The sequence below is a fragment of the Oryx dammah genome, unplaced genomic scaffold (genome assembly GCF_014754425.2).
Source record: "Oryx dammah isolate SB20612 unplaced genomic scaffold, SCBI_Odam_1.1 HiC_scaffold_5, whole genome shotgun sequence".
NCBI lineage: Eukaryota > Metazoa > Chordata > Mammalia > Artiodactyla > Bovidae > Oryx > Oryx dammah.
In genome coordinates, this window is record NW_024070189.1 from 100,691,735 (window position 1) to 100,717,124 (window position 25,390).

At 48.9% G+C, this 25,390-nt stretch overlaps 2 protein-coding genes across 3 annotated transcripts; one reads left to right on the forward strand and one right to left on the reverse strand.

The window, feature by feature from the left end:
* Window positions 1–8,581, forward strand: HSH2D (hematopoietic SH2 domain containing). 2 transcript variants are annotated; one of them, XM_040241043.1, is made up of 6 exons: window positions 1–250; window positions 2,404–2,551; window positions 4,654–4,743; window positions 6,355–6,520; window positions 6,986–7,117; window positions 7,932–8,581. In XM_040241043.1, the coding sequence occupies exons 1-6, from the start codon at window positions 172–174 to the stop codon at window positions 8,442–8,444; spliced, it is 1,128 nt and encodes a 375-aa protein (XP_040096977.1). In that variant the 5' UTR covers window positions 1–171; the 3' UTR covers window positions 8,445–8,581. The 2 variants fall into 2 exon arrangements, with proteins under 2 accessions (XP_040096977.1, XP_040096978.1); XM_040241044.1 differs by having other exon boundaries at window positions 2–81.
* A 2,202-nt stretch (window positions 8,582–10,783) lies between these two features.
* On the reverse strand, window positions 10,784–21,254 carry CIB3 (calcium and integrin binding family member 3). Its single transcript, XM_040241045.1, has 6 exons — window positions 21,204–21,254; window positions 20,939–20,973; window positions 18,886–18,997; window positions 17,588–17,735; window positions 16,363–16,558; window positions 10,784–10,913 (listed from the first exon to the last, which is right to left on the reverse strand). Exons 1-6 carry the CDS (start codon window positions 21,252–21,254, stop codon window positions 10,892–10,894), a joined length of 564 nt encoding a protein of 187 aa, XP_040096979.1. The 3' UTR covers window positions 10,784–10,891.
* Between the last annotated feature and the right edge of the window lie 4,136 nt (window positions 21,255–25,390).

Below are 25,390 nucleotides of genomic sequence, written 5' to 3' on the forward strand. Positions count from 1 at the left end.
CCCTAAACCGAAACCCAAGGCTCCTGTAGTTGACGAGGCACAGCCAGAGTGAGGGCCTTGGGTCCCGCAGGGGTCTCCCAGGTTCGTGCCTATTTCTGTGCCCACCCCGTGCTAGGTGAGACTGGGGCCCCAAGAGCCTCAGCCTCATCTCCACCCTTGAGGAGATAACACATGGGAACCAGGCTGGACCAGAAGGAGAGCCAGAGCTGGCGGGGTCCAGAGAGGCAGGACGAAACTTCTGGGGGCACTGGTAGGTGACCATTGGAAAACAGAGCTGGAATTTGGAAAAGAGCATCCCTGACAGGGGCAGAGCCGGGGCAGAGACATGGAGAGGAGAGAGAGAGCTTGGTCAGTGTGGAGCAGAGGAAGGATGTGGGCGATGAGGAGGTGGGGGAGGCTCCAAGGCCGTGGTCAGGAGCTTAAAACTTAGTATGACTTCACTCATCACCCTGCACACTCCCTTGTGCCACCCTCTCAGTGCCAGGTGATGCCGGGGACCCAGAAAAATCCCAAAGAACCTAGCCCTGGACCCGATCCCCAAGAGCTCCTAATATGGGAGAGACAGAACCAGACACAGATGTTCCACGAGGCAAGGCTAAGCCAGAGGCGGGAATGATAGGAAAGATGCAAGACAGAGATGGATGCCAGGGCTTTGTCCTGGAGAAGAGGCAAGAAAGCTGCCTGGAGGAGGGATATTCTTGCTGGGTCCTGAAGGATAAGTAAGAGTTCTCCCAGGTAGCAAAAACAAGCCTGTGAATATTTCCTCATTCTAGGTCACTACTGGATTCATGAATATTCATTATATGCATACATGCTGACCTCTGTGCTAACTCAGGCAGTTACTATCATTAGCCTCAAATGGCAGAAGACAATTCAGGCACAGGGAGGTTAAGTGAGACGCTCAAGATCACACAGCCAAGTGGGAGAGCTGCGGTCTGAACCCAGGTTGTCTAGCTCTGGTCAGGCTCGGTTGATTTATCACCCTGCTTTATTAAACATTTCTTAATAGATTTCTTTAATTTCACTCACTACAGAGTTTCTTTGGGTTCTTCCCCAGAGGGTGTGCTTGGCATCTGTCTTCTGGCAAGAGAAAGTCAATATTGACTGGGTTGATAAACACACCCTCCCTGTAGAAACAGCTTGGTAACAAAGACCTTCTGAGATATTGAAAAATCAGACCCGTAGGGGACGGGGGAGGGTTGAGCTCTGGCATGGGCACAGAATTAAGGGTAAGAGTGAAGGGTCATGTGTGGACAACCAAGCAGGGCACAACCCTTTGGCTGGTTTTTCACTGACTTAATACCATTTTGCGAATTGCTGGTGTTTTCTTTCTCTGTTTTCCAGCTCTGTGTCATTGCCTCATGAAGTCCATTGGTACCTGAGCTTAAAACTGTCGAGAACGTGTGTGAACTAACCATGCATGTGTCAAGTGATAGCTGTGCCACCTGTAGCCACCACCCTTGGTGACAACAGAGGCGGAAGCAGCTGTGTGGGGCCACATCTCTGTAGTGTTTAATGAAACCATGGCAACATTTTATGACACCCACTGTGTACCTGCTATTTCATTCATTCACTTATTTTGCCATCTCCACATCCCTCCTGGGAAAGTGATAGTTACTAAATTTAATCTTTACATAAATTTGGACTTCTCTGGTGGCTCAGATGGTAAAGAATCTGCCTGCAATGCAGGAGGCCTGGTTCGATCCCTGGGTCGGGAAGATCTCCTGGAGAATGGACTGGCTACTCGCTGCAGTATTCTTGCATGGAATACTGAATTCCATCCAACTGCTGAATTCCATCCAACTCCATCAGACAGAGGAGCTACCGTCCATGGAGTCGCAAAGAGCCAGACACGTCTGAGTGACACGAGCTTGGTTCTTAAACTTAAATGGTGGTGGTTTAGTCACTCAGTCGTGTCCGACTCTTTGCAACCCCATGGACTGTAGCCCACCAGGCTCCTCTGTCCATGGGATTTTTCTAGGCAAGAATACTGGAGTGGGTAGCCATTTCCTTCTCCAGGGGATCTACCCTATCCAGGGATTGAACCCGGGTCTCCCTGCATTGCAGGTGGATTCTTTACCCACTGAGCCACCAGGGAAGCTCTAAACTTCAGTACATGTTTGTATAAAAGGGGCTTTCTAATATTTGTAGTAATGGTACACATAATAAGAAGAAAAGGAAAAGGAAGAATCCTTGGGAGGGGGTTTTGGGGGATGAGTCAGTGAATGAATGTGCTTTAAGTGCCAACACATAGTAGGTGCTCAAGAAACAAGTCGATTTCAATCCTGTTGCTCTGTCCAACCTGGAGGACTTCTCAAAGGAGGAGGCACCGTGAACTGCATGAATGAAGCGAAGATGGGAAGTGGACCACACGTGACTCTCTTTCCTCCTTCCCATCGCCAGGTCAGCCCTCACCCCTGGAAGCCATGACTGAGGCCAGAAGGCTGCCCCCACCACTGCCTCCACGACTGGACTGGTTCGTGCAGACGCAGGTGGACCAGCTGACCTGTGAAGGGGTCCCTGAGTGGTTCCACGGTGCCATCTCAAGAGAGTAAGGACACAGCCACGCCTTCCACCCTGCCCTTCACCTTCTTTCCTGGTCTACCCCACCCTAGGCAGGTTTTGACTTTAGGATCCTGGGCTCAGCTGCACTACATGAGTTAAGAGGGTTAAATTCTGCCTCCTCCATGGACTCACTATGCGACCTTGGGCAAGTTACTGGACCTCAGCTCTCTCTATACACGTGGCCACCAGAGCAGTCCTGCCAGGGATCTGACAGGCCCCTTCCCCTCACCTTGCTCAGGCGGGGCTGCAACCTCACTGAGTCAGTGATGGTGAAATGCAGCTTCAGAATCTTTCTTAACACAGTGCCCCCAGGACAGCTGCTCTCGGTCCATCAAAGTTTAGCCAGAATGCACTTTCTACACCCGACTGAGCTCCTAGGACACGAACAAATCCACCTAGTCACCCCCAGGGGCTAACTCTAAATAAACAGCGAAAAGAACCTTTATTGCCACATTCTAAATGCAGGAAGTTGAGGAAACATTGTGAAAGCCACAGAAAGGAGGAATTGGGCATGGTTTCTAAGTTCTGGGGTGCACAGCAGAAGTATAATGGAAGCCATACACTGTAATTCTATGTCATTTTAGTAGCTTTATTAAAAGAGGTGAGAAGAAAGAAGTGGAATTAATGTTAATCATATATTTTTATTTAAACCAGTATATTCAACATGTAATTAGCCCTAAGTCCTTATAATCTTGTATGTCTTATATGCTTTTAGTATATCTCGATTCCTTCCAGCCATACTTCAAGTGCTCAGAAGCCACAGGTGGCCAGTGGCCTCTGTAGCAGATGTTAGTTACTCAGTCATGTCCAACTCTTTGTGACCCCATGGACTGGAGCCCACCAGGCTCCTCTGTCCATGGGATTTTTCTAGGCAAGAATACTAGAGTGGGTTTCCATTTCCTTTTCCACTGTAGTAGATAGCTCAGGTCCAAAATCCCCCTTCTGTCTCCTAGAAGGCTACCTCTCACTAGGTGTGAACCCAGGATAATAGTAATAATAACAGTGAGCACCTTGTGTGTTCCTACCAGCTGGCGGTTCCCATATTCACACCATGTGCATTCCATCTGTCCTCCCATGGGCCCTGGGAGCTAGGGTTCACTTTCCCCTTAAGGAAGCTGATGGTCAGAAAGGGACTGACCCTCCCCGGAGGTCACACAGCTAATGAAAAACAAATGCATTTAAAATCAAATGCATCTGGTGGTCCCATGGCTAAGACTCCGCACTCCCAATGCAGGAGGCCCAGGCTCAATCTCTGGTCAGGGAACTAGATTCCACAAGCCTCAGCTAAAGGGTTCTCAGGTCACAACAAAGATGGAAGATCCCGTGTGCTCCAACTGAGACTGGTGCAGCCAAATAAATATACAAAAATGTTTTTTAAATTTTTTAAAATCAAAAGCAGTTGAGAATAGCTCCTGCTTTATTACCTGTGACACCTTGATCTACCCAAAGCTGTCTTTGATTTGCCTTCCAGTTGTTGGGAAGGCAAGCAGGGGCTGTGAGAGATGGTCAAGGTCATCAGAGACTTCCTACCACGTCTGGGAGAACATCCTTGTCTCTGAATATCCCAAGGTCTGAAACAACCAAGAAAAGAAGTGATTTTAAGCTGTTTGTTCACTTAGAAAATGGAAAACCATATGTAAAATAGATGACCCGTGCAAGTTTGATGGATGAAGCAGGACACCCTAAGCTGTTGCTGTGTGACAACCTAGAGGGAGAGGGTGGGGAGGGAGGGAGGAGCAGTATTCAGGATGGGGACACATGTATATCTATGGCCGGTTCATGTTGATGTACGGCAAAAACATCACAATACTGTGAAGTAACTATCCTCCAATGGACAGAGGAGCCTGGTGGGCTACAGTCCATGGGGTCGCAAAGAGTCGGACACAACTGAGCAACTAAACCACCACAATTATCCTCCAGTTAAAATAAATAAAAATTTTAAAAAAAGAAAAGAAAAGCACAGACCGCTGTGGCTCGGGGTGGGGTGGGGGGTTGGGGTGGGGTGGGGGTGTGCCACTACTGGATGACTGGTATACCAGATGTCTGGCCAGTATGTTTCTCCATCTTCTTCCTGTATTTGCCTTCCAGGGATGCTGAGAACTTGCTGGAGTCACAGCCCCTGGGATCCTTCCTCATCAGGGTCAGTCACAGTCACGTGGGCTACACACTCTCTTACAAGTAAGGCCTGGGGTAGGGGCGGGCGCAGGGGGACTCTGGGGCCTGCTTGGAGGGGGCATGGGTGCTTCATGCCACAGCTTCTCAGTGAGCAGTCGCTATGAGGGTCTGGTAGAATCTAACTGAAGAGTGGGCGGCTGCAGGTATGGCTGTAACCAGCAGACTTGGGCTTGGTGGTAACTGAGACTATGGGATAACAGGGATTGCGTGAGACCCAAGAGTAGCTATTGCCTTTTCTCTAACTCCCTCTCCCCAGCCATTTACACGGCAACTCCCTGGACTTCCCCGTGACTCAGTGGTAAAGAGTCCGCCTGCCGATGCAAAAGATGCAAGAGACACAGTTTAGATCCTTGGTCTGGGAAGATCCCATATGCCATGGAGCAGCTAAGCCTGTGTACCACAGCTATGCTGTAGAGCCCAGGAGCTGCAACTACTGAGCACCGTAACTGCTGAAGCCCAAGCTCGAGAGCCCGCGCTGTGCAATGAGAGAAGCCACGGTGATGAGAAGCCCGGGAACCAAAAGTAGAGAGTAGCCCCCGGTCGCTGCAACTAGAGAAAAGCCTGCCCAGTATAGAAGACCCAGCACAGGCAAAAATAAAATTATTAAATAAGTTAACTTAAAAATAAATAAATAAATGGCAACTCCCCGACTTCCTTGGGGACATGTTACAGAAAACCAGGGCAGCTCAGCTCCCTAAGTTTTCAACGCCTGATCCAGCATCTCAGTTAGAGGAGTTAGTAGCACAAACTACTTTTCAAAAGGATTCCAGGCCAAAGGAATTTTTTAAATGGTCCTATTACAGAGTTACCCGCAGAGGGAAAAGCTTACGCCTTCAGTCACTTAGGCAGCCCAAGGCTGCCACTTAACATGCTGTGTGATCTTGGACAAGTTACTCACTCTTTCTGTGCCTCCTTCCAAGTCCTCACCTCTAACATAAAAATGCTGAAGTTAATTCAGAGTCTTGATGTGAGGACTAAACGAGACATAACAAGCACATGCTTGCATTCATGCTAAGTCACTCTAATTGTGTCCGACTCTTTGCAACCCTATGGACCATAGCCTGCCGGGCTCCTCTGTCCACGGAATTTTTCAGACAAGAATACTGGAGTGGGTTTCCATGCCCTCCTCTAGAGATCTTCCTGACCCAGGGACTGAACCCATGTCTCTTATGTCTTCTGCTTTGGCAGGCGGGTTCTTTACCACTAGCACCACCTGGGAAGCCCAGTAAGCACACAGTGGCCAATCAGTAAATGCATTCATTCATTAATAATGAAACATTTATTGAGTACCTATACCAATTTTCATTGTCATTTCTATTGATCAATTACCCTTGCCAGGCATGGAGCTAAGCTTTTACCTGCAGTAGATTTTTCCACCTTCAAAAGAAGGCCTGAGTAGCCTCCCATTATAAACGGGGAAACTGAGGCACAGTACAGTCACCTGCCAAGTGTCACATGGCTAATGAGTGGAGGAGCTTACAAGGGAATCTAGGCAGCGGGCTGTAGCCATGATGCTCCCAGCTCAAGAGCTGGGAGTGGAGCGGGGAGGAGGGGTTGGGTTGGGAACCATATGATGGAGAATGGGATAGCCTAGCTCCAGCCGTGTCTCCATAGAGCTCAGAACTGCTGCCACCACTTCATGGTGAAACTGCTGGATGACGGGAGCTTCATGATCCCTGGGGAAGAGAGGGTCCATGACTCTCTAGATGCTTTGGTCACCTTCTATCAGCAGAAGCCGCTGCGGCCACATGGGGACCTGCTGATGCAGCCCTGCCGACAGGTGAGGATTGGGACCCCCCCAAGGGCCAAGCCCCCCAAACTCTCGCTCCCGCATGCCCCCTCTGCCTCTTGAGATCCCATCATTCTTGCAGTTCCTGTTCCCCTGGGGCCCCAACCCTCCTGTTCCTTGTTCCCTGGGTCCCCAGGCTGTGTTTTTTACAGGGATTCATGTACCAGGTATAACCTTGGCTGACCTACCCAAATAGCTATTTCCTTACAAGTCTCAGTGGGTGGGGCCTAGCCCTGAGAAGCTGCTGTGAGAGGGATATATCTCCTTATAAGGATTGATGGGCATGGCCTAGGCCCCCAGAAGCTGGATGTGAGTGTGGTATAGTCCTTATAAGGCCCAGGGGGCAAGCCTAGCCCTCAGTCATTGCTGTGGGAAGTTTTATGGGTGGGACAGGACCCCAGCCCCATCCCTGTCCCCTTCCTTGAAACTGAGCTATAGGTCCCCTCTGCCCTGCAGAAGGATCCAGTAAATGTGGATTATGAAGATCTCTTCCTTTACTCCAACGCCCTGGCAGAGGAAGCCTCCAACTCTGCTCTTGGCTTCAGCGATCAGATTCCCTCCTCTTATCCCATGGCCCTGCTCAAGGAGGTATGTGACACAAAGGTGGCATCTCTGATCTGGAAAGTGGGAGGTGGGGTGGCAGGATGCAGGGGCAGAGGTGACCCACAGCTGCCAGAGGAGAGTCTCTAGAATGAAGATTAGATCCTGCTATTATTCAAGTCCCCAAGTTGTGTCTGAGGGTGGAGCTTGCCAATGACTTGGAGGTGGAGGGTCAGCAGGGAAGAAGCTCATCGTCATGGTTTGAGTCCCCATGCCTGCGTGCGTGCTCAGTCACTTCAGTCGTGTCTCTTTATGACCCTATGGACTGTAGCCCTCCAGGCTCCTCAGTCCATGGGATTCTCCAGGCAAGAATACTGGAGTGGGTAGTCATTTCCTTCTCTGCCTTCTGCGTGGCCCATGAGCTAAGTGCAACTTTTGTGTTTTTGAATGTTTGAAAGAAATCAAAAGAAAAATAGTATTTCATGACCTGTGAAAATCAGGTGAAACCCACATTTCTGTGTCCGTATTTTGGGAACACGGGCATGCTGGCTCACTGACTGTAATCTCTGGCTGCTTCCCACAATAGCAGAGCTGAATAATGAAGCACAGACTCCTGGACTCTCAAAGCTGAAAACACTGGCTCTCTGAACCTTTATGGGAAAAGTCTGCAGCACACTGGGGGAGATAGTGAAGCCCTTTACTAAGACAGGAAGGATGGGGTGTGGGATCGAGTTTAGGGGGTTCTCTAGGGATCTTTCTCCATCCCGGGGCGTCTGGGTGGGACCTGGGTCCCAATTTCTGGGGGAGATTCAGTGCTCTGGTGGGTGGGGTGGCCCCAGGTCTCACCCGTTCTCCATTTCAGGCCTCTGCAAAGCCAGGCCCGCTCCATCAGTCAAAGGAAAGGAAGCTGTCACCAAGGCTGGAAGGTGCATCCGTGGAGGGTCCTCTCGAGGAGGCTTGTCAGAAACTCTGGAGGAATCTCAGGATGCTCCCCAAGACGGGCAGGAAGGTCCAGCAGCAGCTGAAATCCCACCTGGCAGCTTTGGGCTCATCGTCAGTGACCGACGACTCAGAAACTGGGACGGGTGACACAGTCTGGGAGAATAACGTTGACAAGGACCCCTTTGTAGCCACGTCCCTCGCAAGCCCCCCACAGCCCCAAGCTCCACAAAACAGACAGGGCCCCTCCAGGAAAACCTCAAGGTCGGTCAGCTGGAGCGAGGCGACCTCGAAGGTCAGGGACTGGCAGCAGACAGTGGTGCGGGTCCTGTCCTTACAGGCGTCCAAACCAGGCCCAGCGGACTTGAAAGAACCCCAGGGCTCTCTCCCTGAGGAGTACCGCCCCCCGCCACCCTTCGCCCCTGGGTACTGCTAGGTTTGCCTCGGCTCTGGGACCCTCACTGCTGGGGGCTGTTCATGCCTGGGCCTCTTGCTTTCTGCTGCAACCCACTAGCCCTCGGGGACCTGAGAAATGTAATAAAACATTGCTTGGGTCTGGTCCTATGATTGCCAGTGGGGTAACCTGGTCATTTTAATGATAATAGTGAGGACTTCCCTGATGGTTCAGTGGTTAAGACTCCACACTTCCACTGCAGGGGGCACGGGTTCAATCCCTGGTTGGGGCACTAAGATCCCACCTGCCATGTGGCACAATCAAAAAATAATAGTAATAATAACAATCAGTTATAGCAATGGGGCTAGGACACCTACTGTGCGCCAGGCCTCACACTAGACCCTCCACATACATTATTTCTTTCACGCCTCTCAGCAGGCCCAGGGACTTCCCTGGCTCAAATGGTAAAGAATCTGCCTGCATGCAGGAGACCCAGGTTCAATCTCTGGGTCAGGAAGATCCCTTAGAGAAGGGCATGGCAGCCCACTCCAGTATTCTTGCCCGGAGAATCCCATGGACAGAAGAGCCTGACAGGGACTAACACTCACTTTTTTTCACCTTCTGTGTAGGTCCACCAGGCAGGCTCATTCTGCATATTTTAAAGAAGAGGCAGGGGACTTCCCTGGCAGTCCAGTGGTTAGGATTCTGCTCTCTCACTGCCAAGGGCCCAGGTTTGATCCCTGGTCGGGGAACTAAAATCCCACAAACCTCAAGGTGCAACCAAAAAAAAAATTAAATTAAATTTAGAAAATAAAGAAGAAGACAGGTTCAGAGAGGAGAAGAGGTATGGCCAAAGTCACACGCATGGCTGGGGTGTCAGCACCAGGACCTGAAGCCAGGCCTTTGAACTCTTCCTCCACATTCCCTGCACCTGGGCACAGCTGTTCATGCCTTCCCCCTGGGTTTTTGTGCAAATGGAGGAGATGAGACTCGAGGAAAGCTTGGCACAGTAACATTCCTGACATCAGTGGCAGCTGTAAGAGAAGCATAGGAGTCCCTTTGCTTTAAGAAGGGAGAGGCAGCCCAGGGCTGTGGTTAGGAGTGGGCTCAGGAGGAAATCTTGGATTGTGGGGCTGTGTGACCTTTGGTGAGTCACTAGACCTCTCTGGGCCTGTTTCCTCATCCAGAAAATGAGAAGAGCAATCCCCCTTTTCTCAGGATGAACCAGCAGAATGAATAAAACCTAGGGCTTTGGCACAGAGTTGGTGCTTAATAAATGGGGATTAGGATGGGAGGGGGCACCCTAGAATTATGCACAGTGGAGGTGTCCGGGAAGGTCCCTGGAGTCTGGTTTCAGTCACAAGAATGATTACTCCTTGGATGGCTCAGAGCCATGGAATGGGCCCCCAAGATGACTCTAGGTGGAGTAGAGTGCTGTGCTGTGCTGTGCTTAGTCGCTCAGTTGTATCCAACTCTTTGCGACCCCATGGACTGTAGCCCACCAGTCTCCTCTATCCATGGGGATTCTCCAGGCAAGAATACTAGTGGGTTGCTATGCCCTCCTCCAGGGGATCATCCCACCCCAGGGATGGAACCTAGGTCTCCCACATTGCAGGCGGATTCTTTACTGTCTGAGCCACCAGGGAAGCCCAAGAATACTAGAGTGGGTAGCCTATCGCTTCTCCAGGGGATCTTCCCGACTCAGGAATCGAACCAGGGTCTCCTGCATTACCGATGGATTCTTTACCAGCTGAGCTACCAGGGAAGCCCAAGTGGGATAGTGTGTGGCTTCCCAAATCTGCATGGTGTAGAGGTTTGGGATCTGGAGTGAGGTGGGCCTGGGCTCAAGTCTGCCCCTGCAAATGACTTCAGGTGTGGCCTTGGGCAAGTCACTCGCCTGTCTCTGAAGGAAGTGGGAGTGCTTCTCTGCCAGCCCTGCTGGGATGTCACAGCAATGCAATGGCAGGATGGCAGGTGCTTCATGACTATAAAGCACTGTGCCAGCCTCAGTGAGTGACATTCCTGCCCAGAGGCCTCCTCTGGCAGTTCTGACGAATCAACGAGGAGGTGAAGCTTTTGTCTCCTTGAGAAATTCAGGGATTGGGGCGGGGAAGGGGGACTTGAGTCATGTTCCACCCCTGGGGATGCCCTGGGGCGGGACAGCAGGGGCCTCATCTCCTCTGCCCACCAGGTGAGTCACTTCCAGCCCTCACAGTGGAGAGATGTCCAGAGTCAGCCCTTTCCTTGTACAAATGGGAAGATGATGGCCCACAGAGGGTGCAGCCAAGCCAGAATCACACAGTGAGGACAGAGGTGTGATCCCAGGCTGCCTCCCTCTGATCTCCCCGGTTTAGGGGGGAAACACATTTTCCAGGCAGCTGTGACTCAGTGACATGTGTTTATTCCCACAGCCCAGGGAAAGCAGATTTCACAGCAGGATGAGGGGTCACCCCAGCGTCCTCTGGCCCAGCTGCTCCTCCGTGGTGCCCTCAGATGCGGATGTGGAAGGTGCTGGGTGCAAAGAGGAAGGAGTCTGTCAGCAGGCAGAGAGCAGCCTCCCTTCATCCCCCTCCCCAGCACTCCCACCGAGAGTCCCCAAGGCAGGCAAGGAGCCATGGCAGGGGCCGGGGGCGGGGGGAGATGGCCCCTTCAATAAATCCTAGGCCATGGTCTTCCTGGCCCCTACAGGGGTTCAGAGCACATCATTTTGGATCAGTGATTACATCCTGGCTCTGCCCCAGACTCTAAGGCTACCTCTCTGGGCCTCAGTTCACTTCCCTATAAAATGAGGATAATGGCAACCTCCTAAAAAGGACTCATCACCTACCAGGTGAGTGCAGCAGTCATTGTCCCTGGCATAGTTTGACCACAGGCCAAACTACAAGGAGGGAACACAGCCCCACCCATCAGCATAAAATTGGATTAAAGAGTTATTGAGTGTGGCCCCGCCCACCAGAGCAAGACCTAGTTCTCCCCACAGCCAGTCCCTCCCACTAGGAAGTTTCCACAAACCTCATCCTCATCCATCAGAGGGCAAACAGAATGAAAACCACAATTACAGAAAACTAACCAAACTGATCCCATGGATCACAGCCTCGTCCAACTCAATGAAACTATGAGCCATGCCCCGTGTAGGGCCACCCAAGATAGGTGGATCATGGTGGAGAGTTCTGACAAAATGAGGTCCACTGGAGAAGGGAATGGCAAACCACTTCAGCATTCTTGCCTTGAGAACCCCATGAACAGTATGAAAAGGCAAAAAGATATGACACTGAAAGATGAACTCCCCAGGTCAGTAGGTGCCCAATATGCTCCTGGAAGAGAGTGGAGAAATAGCTCCAGAAAGAATGAAGGGACGGAGCCAAAGCGGTAACAATGCCCAGTCTCTCCGTGAAAGTAAAGTCAGATGCTGTAACGAACAATATTGCAAAGGAACATGGAATGTTAGATCCACGTGTGCTGTGCTGTGCTTAGTTGCTCAGTCGTGGCCGATTCTTTGCAACCCCGTGGACTGCAGCCGCCAGTCCATGGGGATTCTCCAGGCAAGAACACTGGAGTGGGTTGTCATCCCTCCTCCAGGGGATCTTCCCAACCCAGGGATCGAACCCAGGTCTCCCGCATTGCAGACGGATTCTTTACCATCTGAGACACCAGGGAAGCCCATTAATCAAGACAAGTTGAAAGTGGTCAAACAGGAGACGGCAAGAGTGAACACTGACATTTGAGAAATCAGTGAACTAAAATGGATGGGAATGGGAGAATTTAATTCAGATGACCATTATAGCTATCACCGTGTGCAAGAATCCCTCAAAAAAAAAAAAATGGAGTAGTCCTCATGGTCACAGCAATGCAATGGCCGAATGGCAGATGCTTCATGACTATAAAGCACTGTGCCAGCCTCAGTGAATGACATTCCTGCCCAGAGGCCTCCTCTGGCAGTTCTGATGGATCAACGAGGAGGTGAAGCTCTAGTCTCCTTAAGAAATTCAGGGATTGAGGAGGGAAAGGGGGACTTGAGTCATGTTCCACCCCTGGGGATCCCCTGGGTGTCCAAAATGCAGTACTTGGATGCAATCTCAAAAAATGACAGAATGATTTCAGTTTGTTTCCAAGGCAAACCATTCAACATCACAGTAATCCAAGCCTATGCCCCAAGTATGCCCCAATGTCACAGTAATCCAAGCCTGAAGAAGATAAAGTTGAACAGTTCTATGAAGATATACAAGATCTTCTAGAACTAACACCAAAAAAAGATGTCCTTTTCATCATAGGGGACTGGAATGCAAAAGTAGGGAGTCAAGAGACACCTGGAGTAACAGGCAAGTTTGGCCTTGTACAAAATGAAGCAGGGCAAAAGCTAACAGAGTTTTGCCAAGAGAACACACTGGTTATAGCAAACACCCTCTTCCAACAACACAAGAGACAACTCTACACATGGACATCACCAGATGGTCAATACAAAATCAGATTTATTATATTCTTTGCAGCCAAAGATGGAAAAGCTCTATACAGTCAGCAAAAAACAAGACCAGGAGCTGACTGGCTCAGATCATGAACTGCTTATAACAAAATTCAGACTAAAATTGAAGAAAGTAGTGAAAACCACTAGGCCATTCATGTATGACCTAAATCAAATCCCTTATGATTATATGGTGGAAGTGACAAATAGATTCAAGGGATTAGATCTGATAGACAGAGAGCCTGAAACTATGGATGGAGGTTCATAACATTGTATGTGAGACAGTGATCAAAACCATCCCCAAGAAAAAGAAGTGCAAAAAGGCGAAATGGCTGTCTGAGAAGGCCTTACAAATAGCTGAGAAAAGTACAGAAGCAAAAGGCAAAAGAGAAAAGGAAAGATAAACCCATCTGTACTATATGCAGAATTCCAAGAAAGAGCAAGGAGTGATGAGAAAGCCTTCCTAAGTGAACAATGGAAAGAAAAAGAGGAAAACAATAGAATGGGAAAGACTAGAGGTCTCTTTAAGAAAATTGGAGAAACCAAGGGAACATATCATGCAAAGATGGGCACAATAAAGGACAGAAATGGTATGGGCCTAATAGAAGCAGAAGATATTAAGAAGAAGTGGCAAGAAAACACAGAAGAACTATACAGAAAAGATCTTAGTGACCTGGATAACCACGATGATGTGATCACTCACCTAGAGCCAGATATCCTGGAGTGCAAAGTCAAGCTGGCTTTAGGAAGCATCACTGTGAACAAAGCTAGTGGAGGTGATGTATTCCAGCTGAGCTACTTTAAATCCTAAAAGAGCCACACTCAATATGCCAGCAAATTTGGACGACTCGGCAGTGGCCAAAGGACTGGAAGAGGTCAGTTTTCATTCCATTCCCAAAGAAGGGCAATGCCAAAGAATGTTCAAACTACCACATAATTGCACTCATTCACATGCTAGCAAAGTCACGTTCAAAATTCTCCAAGCCAGGCTTCAATAGTACATGAACCGAGAACTTTCAGAAGTACAAGCTGGATTAAGAAAAGGCAGAGGAACCAGAAATCAAATTTCCAACATTCGCTGGATCACAGAAAAAGCAAGAGAGTTCCAGAAAAACACCTGCTTCTGCTTCATTGGCTACTCTAAAGCCTTTGACTGTGTGGATCACAACAAACTGGAAAATTCTTAGAGATAGGAATACCAGACCCCCTTACCTGCCTCCTGAGAAATCTGTATGCAGGTCAAGAAGTAACAGAACTAGACATGGAACAATGGACTAGTTCAAAATTGAGAAAGGAGTATGTCAAGGCTGTATATTGTCACCCTGCTTATTTTAACTTATGTGTAGAGTACATCATGCAAAATGCCGAGCTGGATAAAGCACAAGCTGGAATCAAGATTGCCGGGAGAAATATCAATAACCTCAGATATTCAGATGACACAACTCTTATGCCTGAAAGTGAAGAGGAACTAAAGAGCCTCTCAATGAAAGTGAAAGAGGAGAGTGGAAAAAGCTGGCTTAAAACCCAACACTCAAAAAACTAAGATCATGCCTCTGGTCCCATCACTTCATGGCAAATAGAATGGGAAACAAAGGAAACAGTGATAGACTTTATTTTCTTGGGCTCGAAAATCACTGCAGACAGTGACATCAGCCATGAAATTAAAAGACACATGCTGCTTTGAAGGGAAGCTATGACAAACCTGGACAGCATATTAAAAAGCAGAGACATTGCTTTGCTGAGAAAGGTCTGTATAGTCAAAGCTATGGTTTTTCTGGTAGTCTAGGATGGGACAGCTGGACCATAAAGAAGGCTGAGCCCTGAAGAACTGATGCTTTTGAACTGTGGTATTGGAGAAGACTCTTGAAGAGTCCCTTGAATACCAGGGAGATCAAACCAGTCCATCCTAAAGGAAATCAGTCCTGAATATTCACTGGAAGGACTGATGCTGAAACTGAAGCTCCAATACTTTGGCCACTTGATGCGAAGAGCTACTCACTGGAAAAGACCCTGTTGCTGGGAAAGACTGAAGGCAGGAGGAGAAGAGGAAGACAGAGGACGAGATGGTTGGATGGCATTACGGGCTCAATGGATATGAGTCTGGGCAAGCTCCGGGAGATGGTGAATTACAGGGAACCCTGGCATGCTGCAGTCCATGGAGTCGCAGAGAGTCAGACACAACTGAGAGACTAAACGACAAAATGGGGGTAACAGCTATCCCTCTTTAACTGAACTGTAACGAGTGGAAAGTGTTGGAAAAATGGAAAGAATGGAAAGTGTTCATCGCTCAGTCATTTCCAACTCTTTGCGACCCCATGGGTTGTAGCTGCCCAGGCTCCCCTGGCCATGGGATTCTCTAGGCAAGAATACTGGAGTGGGTAACCATTCCCTTCTCCAGGGTATCTTCCCCACCCAAGGCTCCAACCCAGGTCTCCTGCATTGCAGGCAGATTCTTTAACATCTGAGCTTCTAGGGAAGCTTGGTGGCTCGGACAGTAATGAGGGCTAAAAAGAGGCAAATATACAGAGCAGGACGCACATCAGGTACTCAGTTAGTGGCAAGGGACTCATCGTGGTGTCATTATTCATGTCTCAGTGGCCAGGAGACCAGCCTTGCTTATCCGGGGTAGAGGAAGGAGGTCCTCTGGGCATGAGAGCCACAACAGTAACAATAGCACACAGTTATTGAGCACCTACTGTGTGCAAGGAACTGCTCAAAATTCTTTCCATGTACTAGCTCAAGGTCAGTCAAACTTTCTTCTGCCAAGGGCCAAATGATTGACATTTACAACTTTGCACAATGACCCAATGTCACCTTAAAGCTCGAAGCTGTGGACACTGGGAACACAAATAGGCATGGCTGTGTGTCAATAAAACCAGCAATGGGCAAGGAAATCTGAGTTTTATATCGCTTTCATGTGTTGTGGAGTATGAATTTCTCCCCCAACCATTTAAAAATGCAAAAACCATTCCAAGCTCATGGGAGATACAAAAACATCTCCCATGTATTCCCACCCACCCCCTTTATTAACTCATTTAATCTATGCTGGATCCCCTGGAGAAGGAAATGGCAACCCACTCCAGTATTCTTGCAGGGAAAATCCCTTGGACTGGCAGACTACAGTCCATGGTGTCGCAAAAGAGTCGGACATGACTGAATGACTGAACACCAACAATCCTCCCTAGAGCGCTGATTCTCCCTAGGGTTGCCAAGTACAGTTGTCCAGTCTGTTCACTGCAAAATGTTCAGGCAAGGGAGGGCTGAAGTTCCAACCATGTTCTACTCACCCAAAGAGCTGTGTCCACCACCCACAAGAGGTGCCCCCAGGGTCTCTAATTAGCCCCATTCAAAAGACACAGCCTGAGGCCAGGGAGGTCAGGAAAATTCCCCAAGGTCACAAAATGAGAAAATAGAGGAAATTTCACAGAGTCTGTGGATCTAATCCGTGAGCACTCCTTTCGTACATGGGAATGGATTGTGCAGGGTGGCGAGGAATATCACCTAAGGAAGTCTGGTGCCCGAAGGATCATGTTCTGGAAGTCTTCCAGGGACAGCCGCCCGTCGTGGTCCCCATCGGCTTCATCCAGCACCTTCTCACATATCAGGCTCACCTCCTCAGTGCTCAGCTCCCCCCGAGTCAGCTTAGTCACCGTCTGCTCCAGGTCCCACGCACAGATGTAGTCATCATTGTTAAAGTCTGCAAAGCAGGACAGGTGGGGACATGGGGGTGACCAGACAACAGGGACCAGGCAGGCTGGGCCAGTGGTGAATACATCTTGCCCCCATGTGACAAAGGAAGAAACTGAGGTACTGGAGGGAACCCAAGACCCCGGGCTAATAGCCAGATCTTGCTTTGGAATTGGGTAGGTAGCTGCTAGGAGGTCATTCACTCACTCAAGTATTAATGAGCACTTACTATGTGTCAATCTCTGGGGGCCTAGATGGTAAAGAATCTTCCTGCAATGCAGGAGACTCAGGTTCAGTCCCCAGGTGGGGAAGATCTCCTGGAGAGAATAGCTACCCACTCCAGTATTCTTGCCTGGAGCATCCCATGGACAGAGGAGTCTGGCAAGCTGCAGTCAATGGGGTCGCAAAAAGTTGGACACAACTGAGAGACTAACACTACTACGTGTCAAGCGAGTGATAATTTTTTTCATACATTCCCTCTTTCAATAAGTATTTATTGAGTGCCTACTTTGTGCCAGGCCCTGTGGTAAGTTTTCATTCATTCATTCATTCAACAAGTATTTCCCAATACCTACTACGTGCCAGAGACAGATGGCAAACCAAACACTGTCACTGCTCTTGGGTCTCTTCAGAGAGAAAATCAACAAGATGTGAACAGATGAATGAACAAGAAGTTAAGCAACATTGCTCCATGCTAGGAGAGAAATTGCATGAGGCATGGGGAGTGAGGCAAGGACTACTTCGGACCGAAATATCAAGGTAAGAAGGAACTAGGGGAAAGGTATTCTAGACAAAAGGCACAGCAGAGGCAAAGGCCCAGAGGCAGAAAGGGTTTGATGTGTTGGGGAGACAGCCAGGCCAGTGTAGCAGGATGGAATTAGCAAAGGGATAGAGTGGGGGGGGGGTACCAAGGTGGGGTGAAGGACAGGGCCAGGCAGGGCCTCAGAGCCCCTGGTGAGACATACGCGATGGCTATGCAGTCCCTGACCCAAGACCTGGGTTCGTTCCCACTTCCCCACCCTGGGGTCTGTGCACACACCATAAATTTTAAAAGCATAGTAGGCTTTGAGGTCACGGGGAGCCATTTCACTCATCACAGAAAACATGTCCAGGAAGTTGTCCAAGGTCATGTGGCCATCCCCATCCTCGGAGAAGACCTGGGCGATCCTCTGACGGAAGGGGTTGTCCTAGAGACAGGAAATCCATCCCTTACCAGGTTTTCTGGGGCTCCGTGTGGTTTCACCGCCAGCCTCCACCTTCCTGGGAACCTCTGAGTACCCTTCACCAAGACTCTCTTCCTCCTATGATCCCTGGAGGGGACTCCAGGCAACTCCAGTCTCCTCCTCTATGGCCCGCGCGCCAGTTAACCCCCATTCTGGCCTCAGAGGCAGTCACATGACCCCAGTGAGGCCAATCAGGGATTTCCATTCACCTGGCAATGGCGAGTGCCTCTAGGATGATCATGTGACTCCAGATGACCAATCAGAGGCTGCCTTGGGAGAGTTTCTAAACAGCTGGGGTGGAGGAACCTCATTTCTGCTTGTTGCAGAGCTGATGCGAGGAAATATGGGGCAGTTGGTGTTTCCCTTCACTACCTCAAGAGAACAGGGTGCCTGAGACTGAAGACTCTTCCTGGGAGAAGCTGAATTATGGAGGGGGATTCCGAAACACAGGACTTTCTGTCCCTCTTGAATGAGGCTTCTGTCCTTGTGATAAAATAATCTCTATTCTGTCACCTCACAAGTCCCCTCCAGAGTCAAAAACTAGTGTCAAACATCCTGCTGAGAAGAATCTGTCTTTAATGGCTTCTACTATGAAAATGAAGAACTAATGTTCCTGAGTGGGCTTCCCAGGTGGCACAAGTGGTAAAGAACTTGCCTGCCAATGCTGGAGACATAAGAGACGCAGGTTCGATCCCTGGGTTGGGAAGATCCCCTGGAGAAGGACACAGCAACCCACTTCTAGTATTCTTGCCTGGAAAATCCCCATGTACAGAGGAGCCTGGCGGGCTTACAGTCCATAGGGTTATAAAGAGATGGACATGCCTGAAGAGACTCAGCACGTACTCAGCGCAATGTTCCTAAGTACTTGCCATGTCACAGGCCCTGTGCTAAGCCCTTTACCTGCATTATCTCATCTCATCTTTCCCACAACCCAGAGTTTAAATTGTCTCTCTCATGTCCTAGCTGTGTGATCATAAATAAGTGTCTCAACCTCTCTGAAATTCAGTTTCTTCACCTGTAAAATAGAAATAATTGCAATAGTCACCTCATAGAAATACAGCAAGGGACATCCCTTCTATTTTTTCCCATGTCTGCCCCAGGGCCCCGGGCATACCTTCAGCTCAGGCATGCTGCCAATGAGCTCATAGGGCACCTTCACATCAGGGCAGCTGGTATAGTCGAGAGGGACAAGCTGGGGGGCCAGATCCTGGTAGCGATAGAAGAGCCTGGTATGGGGAGGGAAACAATGAGAAGGTCTGGGAGATGAGTGAAGGTGGGCTTGTCTCTACTCTCTCACTTTCACAGATGCTCATTCTACAATGAAGGATGCTGAGCCGTCAGCCCTGGGCCCAACCCTCACACACAGGGACACCTTTATCTCCCTAGGGACAAAGCCAAGGTAAAGAGAGGACCCCAGGGACTTCCCTGGAGGTCCAGTGATTAAGAATCCACCTGCCAATGCAGGAGACACAGGTTTGGTCCCTGGTCTGGGAAGATGCCACATGCCGTGAGGCAACTACTGAGCTCATACACCACAACCACTGAAGCCCGTGCACCTGTGAGCCCATGCTCGCAAGAGAAGCCACTGCAGTGAGAAGCGCACATATCACAACTAGAGAGTAGCCCCTGCTCACCAAAACTGGAGGAACCTCCACAGCAACCAAGACCCAGAGCAGCCAGAAAATCAATTAATTCATTGTTTTTAAAATGTAAAAAAAAAAAAGAGAGAGAGAGAAGACCCCAAAGCTAGGGGAAACTAGAGTGGGGAAAGTAAGCCAAGGAGAAGGAAGGACTTCCTGGAGGAGGGGGCATGGGTGCTAGGTGCTGGGCTTTGAAGCACAAATAAGAGCTCACTAGGCAGATGGGGTTGACAGCAAAGAGAGTGCTTAAGGCAAGGTCATCTCACACTGAGCATTCAGAGACTCTGAGTGAATCTACGATTTGCTGGACATCATCACACTGTTGGGAAGACCCTCATCCTCACACTTTCCCTCTCTCCCTCCATAATGGGGGTTGCAGTTCCCTCAAGGCGCCAGAGACAAAGTCTAATATTCAGGTTTTTCCAAGGGGTAAATGAAAGGCATTTTGCAAAACAGCGATGGCCATACACACTGCCTAGATGGTAGGGTCAAGTGTCTACTCCAAGGCCCTTGCCTGGTGATACCATACTGTCACTGGAACATGCTGAGCAGTCACCTTGTACAGACCATCCTTGATGAGCCAGGGATCCTGAAGTTGTTAGGGACGCCTCAGAAGGGGATAGAATCCTCTGGGTCATATGATGGCTAGGAACTGGAAGAGGGGGTATCTGGAACTTCACTGCTGGGTCCCTTCAGAGAATAGTCTGGGTTTGGGTTTCTATATGGCCTCGAGTAAGTCTCTCTTCCCCTTTTCCCCCTTTCTGCTCAGTAGGTCTGTGTGAGAAGCAAGAAGCTTGAGACACACAAAATGTTAGCCTCAAACTCTTTGGGGCCCTACCCATCTACCCAGGGCTCTGAGGTCAGCCTCCCCTGTGTGAGCCTCAGTTTCCCCATCAGTAATCTGATCATGATGGTCAGGGTGACCCTGTGAACTGTCCTCGCCCAGACAGTGGGGCTTACTGGTGGAAGTTCTGCCCATCAATAATGGATGTCCTGCACCGACACAATTGGGACCTCGGCCCTGATCACTCTGCAGTCAAACCCCAGCCAGCTTGGGTTTCACAGGTCAAAGTTCGTGGGTCCGGAATCTGGATAATGGCTCCATGGGCTGAGTGAGGCTGTAGGATAGCCCCTCCATGCCCATCTCTCTCACACCAGGAACCTGCAGCACCCTGGGGCCACCTCTTCACCCTCTAACCTTGATGTCAACCCCGCTGCCCAGAGCTGGCTCTAGACTCTGCCCCCTGGGGTCCCAGCCTATTCTCACTGGGCCTCAGGGGGAAGTTTTGATCCACATCGCCCCTGCTCACACACTCTCTATGGCTCCCTGCCACCTTTCGGAGAAAGCCCAAGCCCGTCAGCCTAGAGATGTGGCAATAGGACCAGATGGGACTTCTCAGCAGCCTTCCCATCTCTGCATGCATCCACCAACTGAGCATGCGATTCCCCCATTAAGCATCGAGTGCAGTCAAATTGCAAAGCATATAGAAAGTGCCCAGCTCTTCTTCCCTTCCTCCTCAGACTGACCTCATGATTTCCTTTCTCGTGAAGAAGGTGCAGTCCTGTGGAGAGAGATGTTGGCTTAACCCAGACCCTGCCTGATGCGGGGGGTGCCTCCTTCCTCTCCCACAACCCATCGCTGCCTGAATCCACACACAGAGCCACCCTAGGACCTCTTGCTGACTGCACCCCCCATGCCCCGCACAGGATGAAGGGATGCTGTCCCCGTTTCTTCAGCCAAGAAAACAACCAGGCTGCCAAACCCACCGATGGCTTTGTCCATCATTCCTACCTGATAAGCTTCCAGTTGCTCATGAGTGAAGACTGTTTGCTTGTTGCCCATAGTGGAGACCTCTGCCTGGACTCTGGAACAGGCTCCCAAAGCCCCCCCGTCCCGATCTCCTCAGGGCCACACTGGTTGCCAGGCTGCTGTTCACCAGTGTCTGGGCAAATCTCCCTGCCCTGGCTGTCACCTGCCCACCCTCCTCATCACCCCCAGCCTGGGTGAGACTCAAGTTACAGCCAAGCTCTCTGGGCAACGGCCTGAGTATATGTCCACAGCCATCAGGGCAAGGAGAAGGGCTCAGGGAGGTCACAGGGCAGCCCTCAGTGGGGAGACCACACTTGCCATCACCAGTGAGACTGTGGGTGTGGGGCATCTTTGAGAAATGGGCAGGGTGGTGGAGAGGCTGCCAGCACACTTCAGGTCAAATTCCAGCTCTTTACCCACGAACTGTGTGGTCTTAGGCAGGTCACCTGGCCTCTCTGAGCCTTGTTTGTAAGATGGAAATTATATTAGTACCTACTTCATAGAGTAGTAAAGAATCTGCCTGCCAAAGCAGGAGACTTGGTTTCAATCCCTGGGTCAGAAAGATCCCCTGGAGGAGGAAATGGCAACCCAAGCCAGTATTCTTGTCTGGGAAATCCCATGAACAGAGGAGTCTGGTGGGCTACGACCCATGGGGTCGCAAAGAGTTGGACAGGATTTAGTGACAAAACAACAACAACATAGAGTTGTTCTGAAAATCTAATGAGATCATTCACTCAACTTCCCCAACCAAAAAAAAACTATTTTTAACTATTGAATTTAAGCCAATTCTAGACACATGATAGTGAACAAGCTAGACGAGGTGTGCATTGGAGATGATGATGAGAATGATGTTGTGGCATGAGAAAAGCAATCTAATGTCTGAGTTTGGGTTAAATTAACACCATAGTTCTTTATTGCAGGACTTGTCAGACCCTTTAATATGTTAATGTGCACCATGTATTCTCAAGGGGTAAATTCAGTAATTTCCCCTACATATTGAGTGAATTTCAATTCCAAGAGCACGTTCTTAAGTCCAATTCATTCATTAAGTCCAACAAAGTTAGTCAAAGCACTCAACTAATACAACTGGCTTTTTGTACTGTTCATACAGTAAGAATACTTTTCACACAAATTGCACATGAAAAGCAAACACACAAAATAAAACATTTTAAATCCTACAGTACAGTACCTTGAAAAGGACAGTAGTACAGTACAATAGCTGGCATACAGGGGCTGGCATCAAATGAACAGCCAAGAAGAGTAACCGACTGGAGGAGGGAGAGGAGGTGAGATGTGGTAAAGCTGAAGGAATAACGGCAATAGGAGATGGAGGGCAAGCTGCAATTTCACTCCCGTCTGACATCGATGGCACCGATTCTGATTCCTTGCTGGAGCCAGATGTGTGTTCACATCTTTGAGTTTGTAACTTGAAGGTTCATATGTAGAGAACTTACAACGTAGCAGCTGCCAATGTTATTAAGACCCAGAATCCTCTTGGGCAGAAAGTTTGGGAGTCAGTTGTTCCCAGTCTGGTACTCTCTGCCCTTCTCACTCAGGATCTAGCCTCCTTCCACTTTCCTCTCCTGCCTATCCACTTCCAGCCCCACACCCTAAACCCCCTGAACCACCCTTGAGTCTTCCCCTTCCCTCATCCCTGCTTTCCATGGCATGAACCATCACAGGCTCCTCTGGCCCCTGCCTCAGCTTCCAAATATGTGAAGCCATCTCATAAAATATGACTATGATCAAGCTTTAAAGAACCTCTGAGGATTATTTTTTGGGGAAAAAAATGACAATACCAAATATTGACAAGGATATAGAGCAACTGGAACTCTTATACATTGCTCATGGTGATGCAAAATGGTACAGCCACTCTGGAAAATGAGTTGGCAGTTTTTTTTTTTATAAAGTTAAACAGACACTTATACATGACTTAGCAATCCCACTCCTGGGCATTTGCCCAGAGGACATGAAAACCTATGTGTACACAATAACCCGTGCGTGCCCACAAAACAGAGACAACATTTGCCAATCACGTAACTGGCAAGGGACTGGTCACCAAGCCACATAAAGAACTGTTACAAGTCTACAAAAAAAAAAAAAAAAGAGGAGAAGGAAATGGCAACCCATTCCAGTACTCTTGCCTGGGAAACCCCATGACAGAAGAGCCTGGCAGACTACAGTCCATGGGGTCGCAAGAGTCAGACACTACTCAGGGACTACACCATCACCACCATCACAATAAAAAGGCAAATAACCCAAGTGAAAAATGGGCGAAGGTTAAGGGGAGGGAGAGATGAATAGGCGAAACACAGGGGATTTTTAAGGCAGTGAAACTACTCTGTATGATACTATAATGAAGAGTCTGCATCACACTTGCATCATTATACATTTGTCCAAACCCACAGCATGTACAACACCAAGAGCGAATTCTAATTTAAAACGATGGACTCGGACTGATGATGGGTCAACGTAGATTCATTAATTATAACAAATGCACCTCTCTGATGGGGGGTGTTGGTCACTGGGGAGGTGGTACATTAGTAGGGCAGGAGATGTAAGGGAAGTCTCTGCACCTTCCTCTCAGTTTTGCTGTGAACTTAAAACTGCTCTAAAAACTTCTATTAAAGCAAAACAAACCAGTGAAAGGATCTGAATAGACGTCTCTCCAAAGAAGATATACAAATGGCCGACAAGCACGTGAAAATATGCTCCACATCACTAGTCATTAGATAAATTAAATGCAAATCAAAACCACACTCACTAGGATGGGTATAATTTTTAAAAGGCACACAATAAGCAGTGCTAACCAGGATGTAGATATATTGGAACCAGCGTACACTGCTGGTGCGTGTTCATGCATGCGTGCTGAGTCACTCAGTCATATCCAACTCTTTGTGACCCTCTGGACTATAGCCCGCCAGGCTCCTCTGTCCATGGGATTCTCCAGGCAAGAATACTGGAGTGGGTTGCCATGCCCTCCTCCAGGGCATCTTCCTGACCCAGGACTGAACCCACGTCTTCAGTGTCTCCTGCACTGCAGGTGGATTCTTTACCACTGACCCACTGGGGAAGCCCTCACACTGCTGACGAAAATGCAAAATTATGCAGCCACTTTGGGAAACAATCTGACAGGTCTTTAAAAAGTTAAACTTAGAGTTACCATATGACCCAGCAATTTTTACTCCTAGGTGAAGAGAATTGAAAATCTGTGTCCTCATAAAAACTTGTACGTGAATGTTCACTGCAGCAGTATTCAAAACGGACAAAAAGTAGAAACCACACAAATGGCCATCAATCAGTGAATGGATAAAGAAACTGTGGCCTATCCATACAATGGAATATTATCCAGTCATAATAGGGAATGATGCCTTCATTCATGCTACATCGCGGATGAACCTCAGAAACATTATGCTGAGTTAAAGAAGTCAGATACAAAAGGCCACATGTTGTATGATCCCATTTATTTGAAATGTCCAGAACAGGCAAATCCACAGAGAGAGAAAACAAATTCACGGTGGCCAGAAGCTGAGGGAGGGGGCATGGGGAACGACTGTTAATGGCACAGGGCTCCTTTTAAAATTTGTACTTTATTTTTGCCTGTGCAGGGTCTTTGTTGCTGTGTGCAGGTTTTCTCTACTTGTGGCAAGTAGGGGCTACTCTTTAGCTGCAGTGTGCAGGCTTCTCACTGAGGAGGCTTCTCTTGTTGCTGTTCTCAGACTCCAGAGCTCAGGCTCAGTAGTTGTGGCACAAGGGCTTAGCTGCCCCACAGCATGTGGGATTCTCCCGGACCAAGGATTGAACCCGTGTTGCAGAATGTGTCAGAATCCCCATTCTTTTTAAGGCTGAATAATATTCCATGGCATGGATCTACCATGCTTTGTTCATCTATTCATCCACCCAAGGAGACTTGGGGTTCTTTCATTCACCTTTTGGCTATTGTGAATAACCAATGGTCCTTTGTTCTTTTGCAGGATTCCACATTGTGTTTAATCACCATGTCTCCTTAGGCCCCTGATCATCAGTCTGTCATTTGGGGTTTTGGGGAAGTTTGGTGGTTTTTTTTTTTTTCATTACTTTGATAGTCTGGCTCAAAATAGTCAATCCTAAAGGAAATCAACCCTGAATATTCATTGAAAGGACTGATGCTGATGCTGAAACTCCCATGT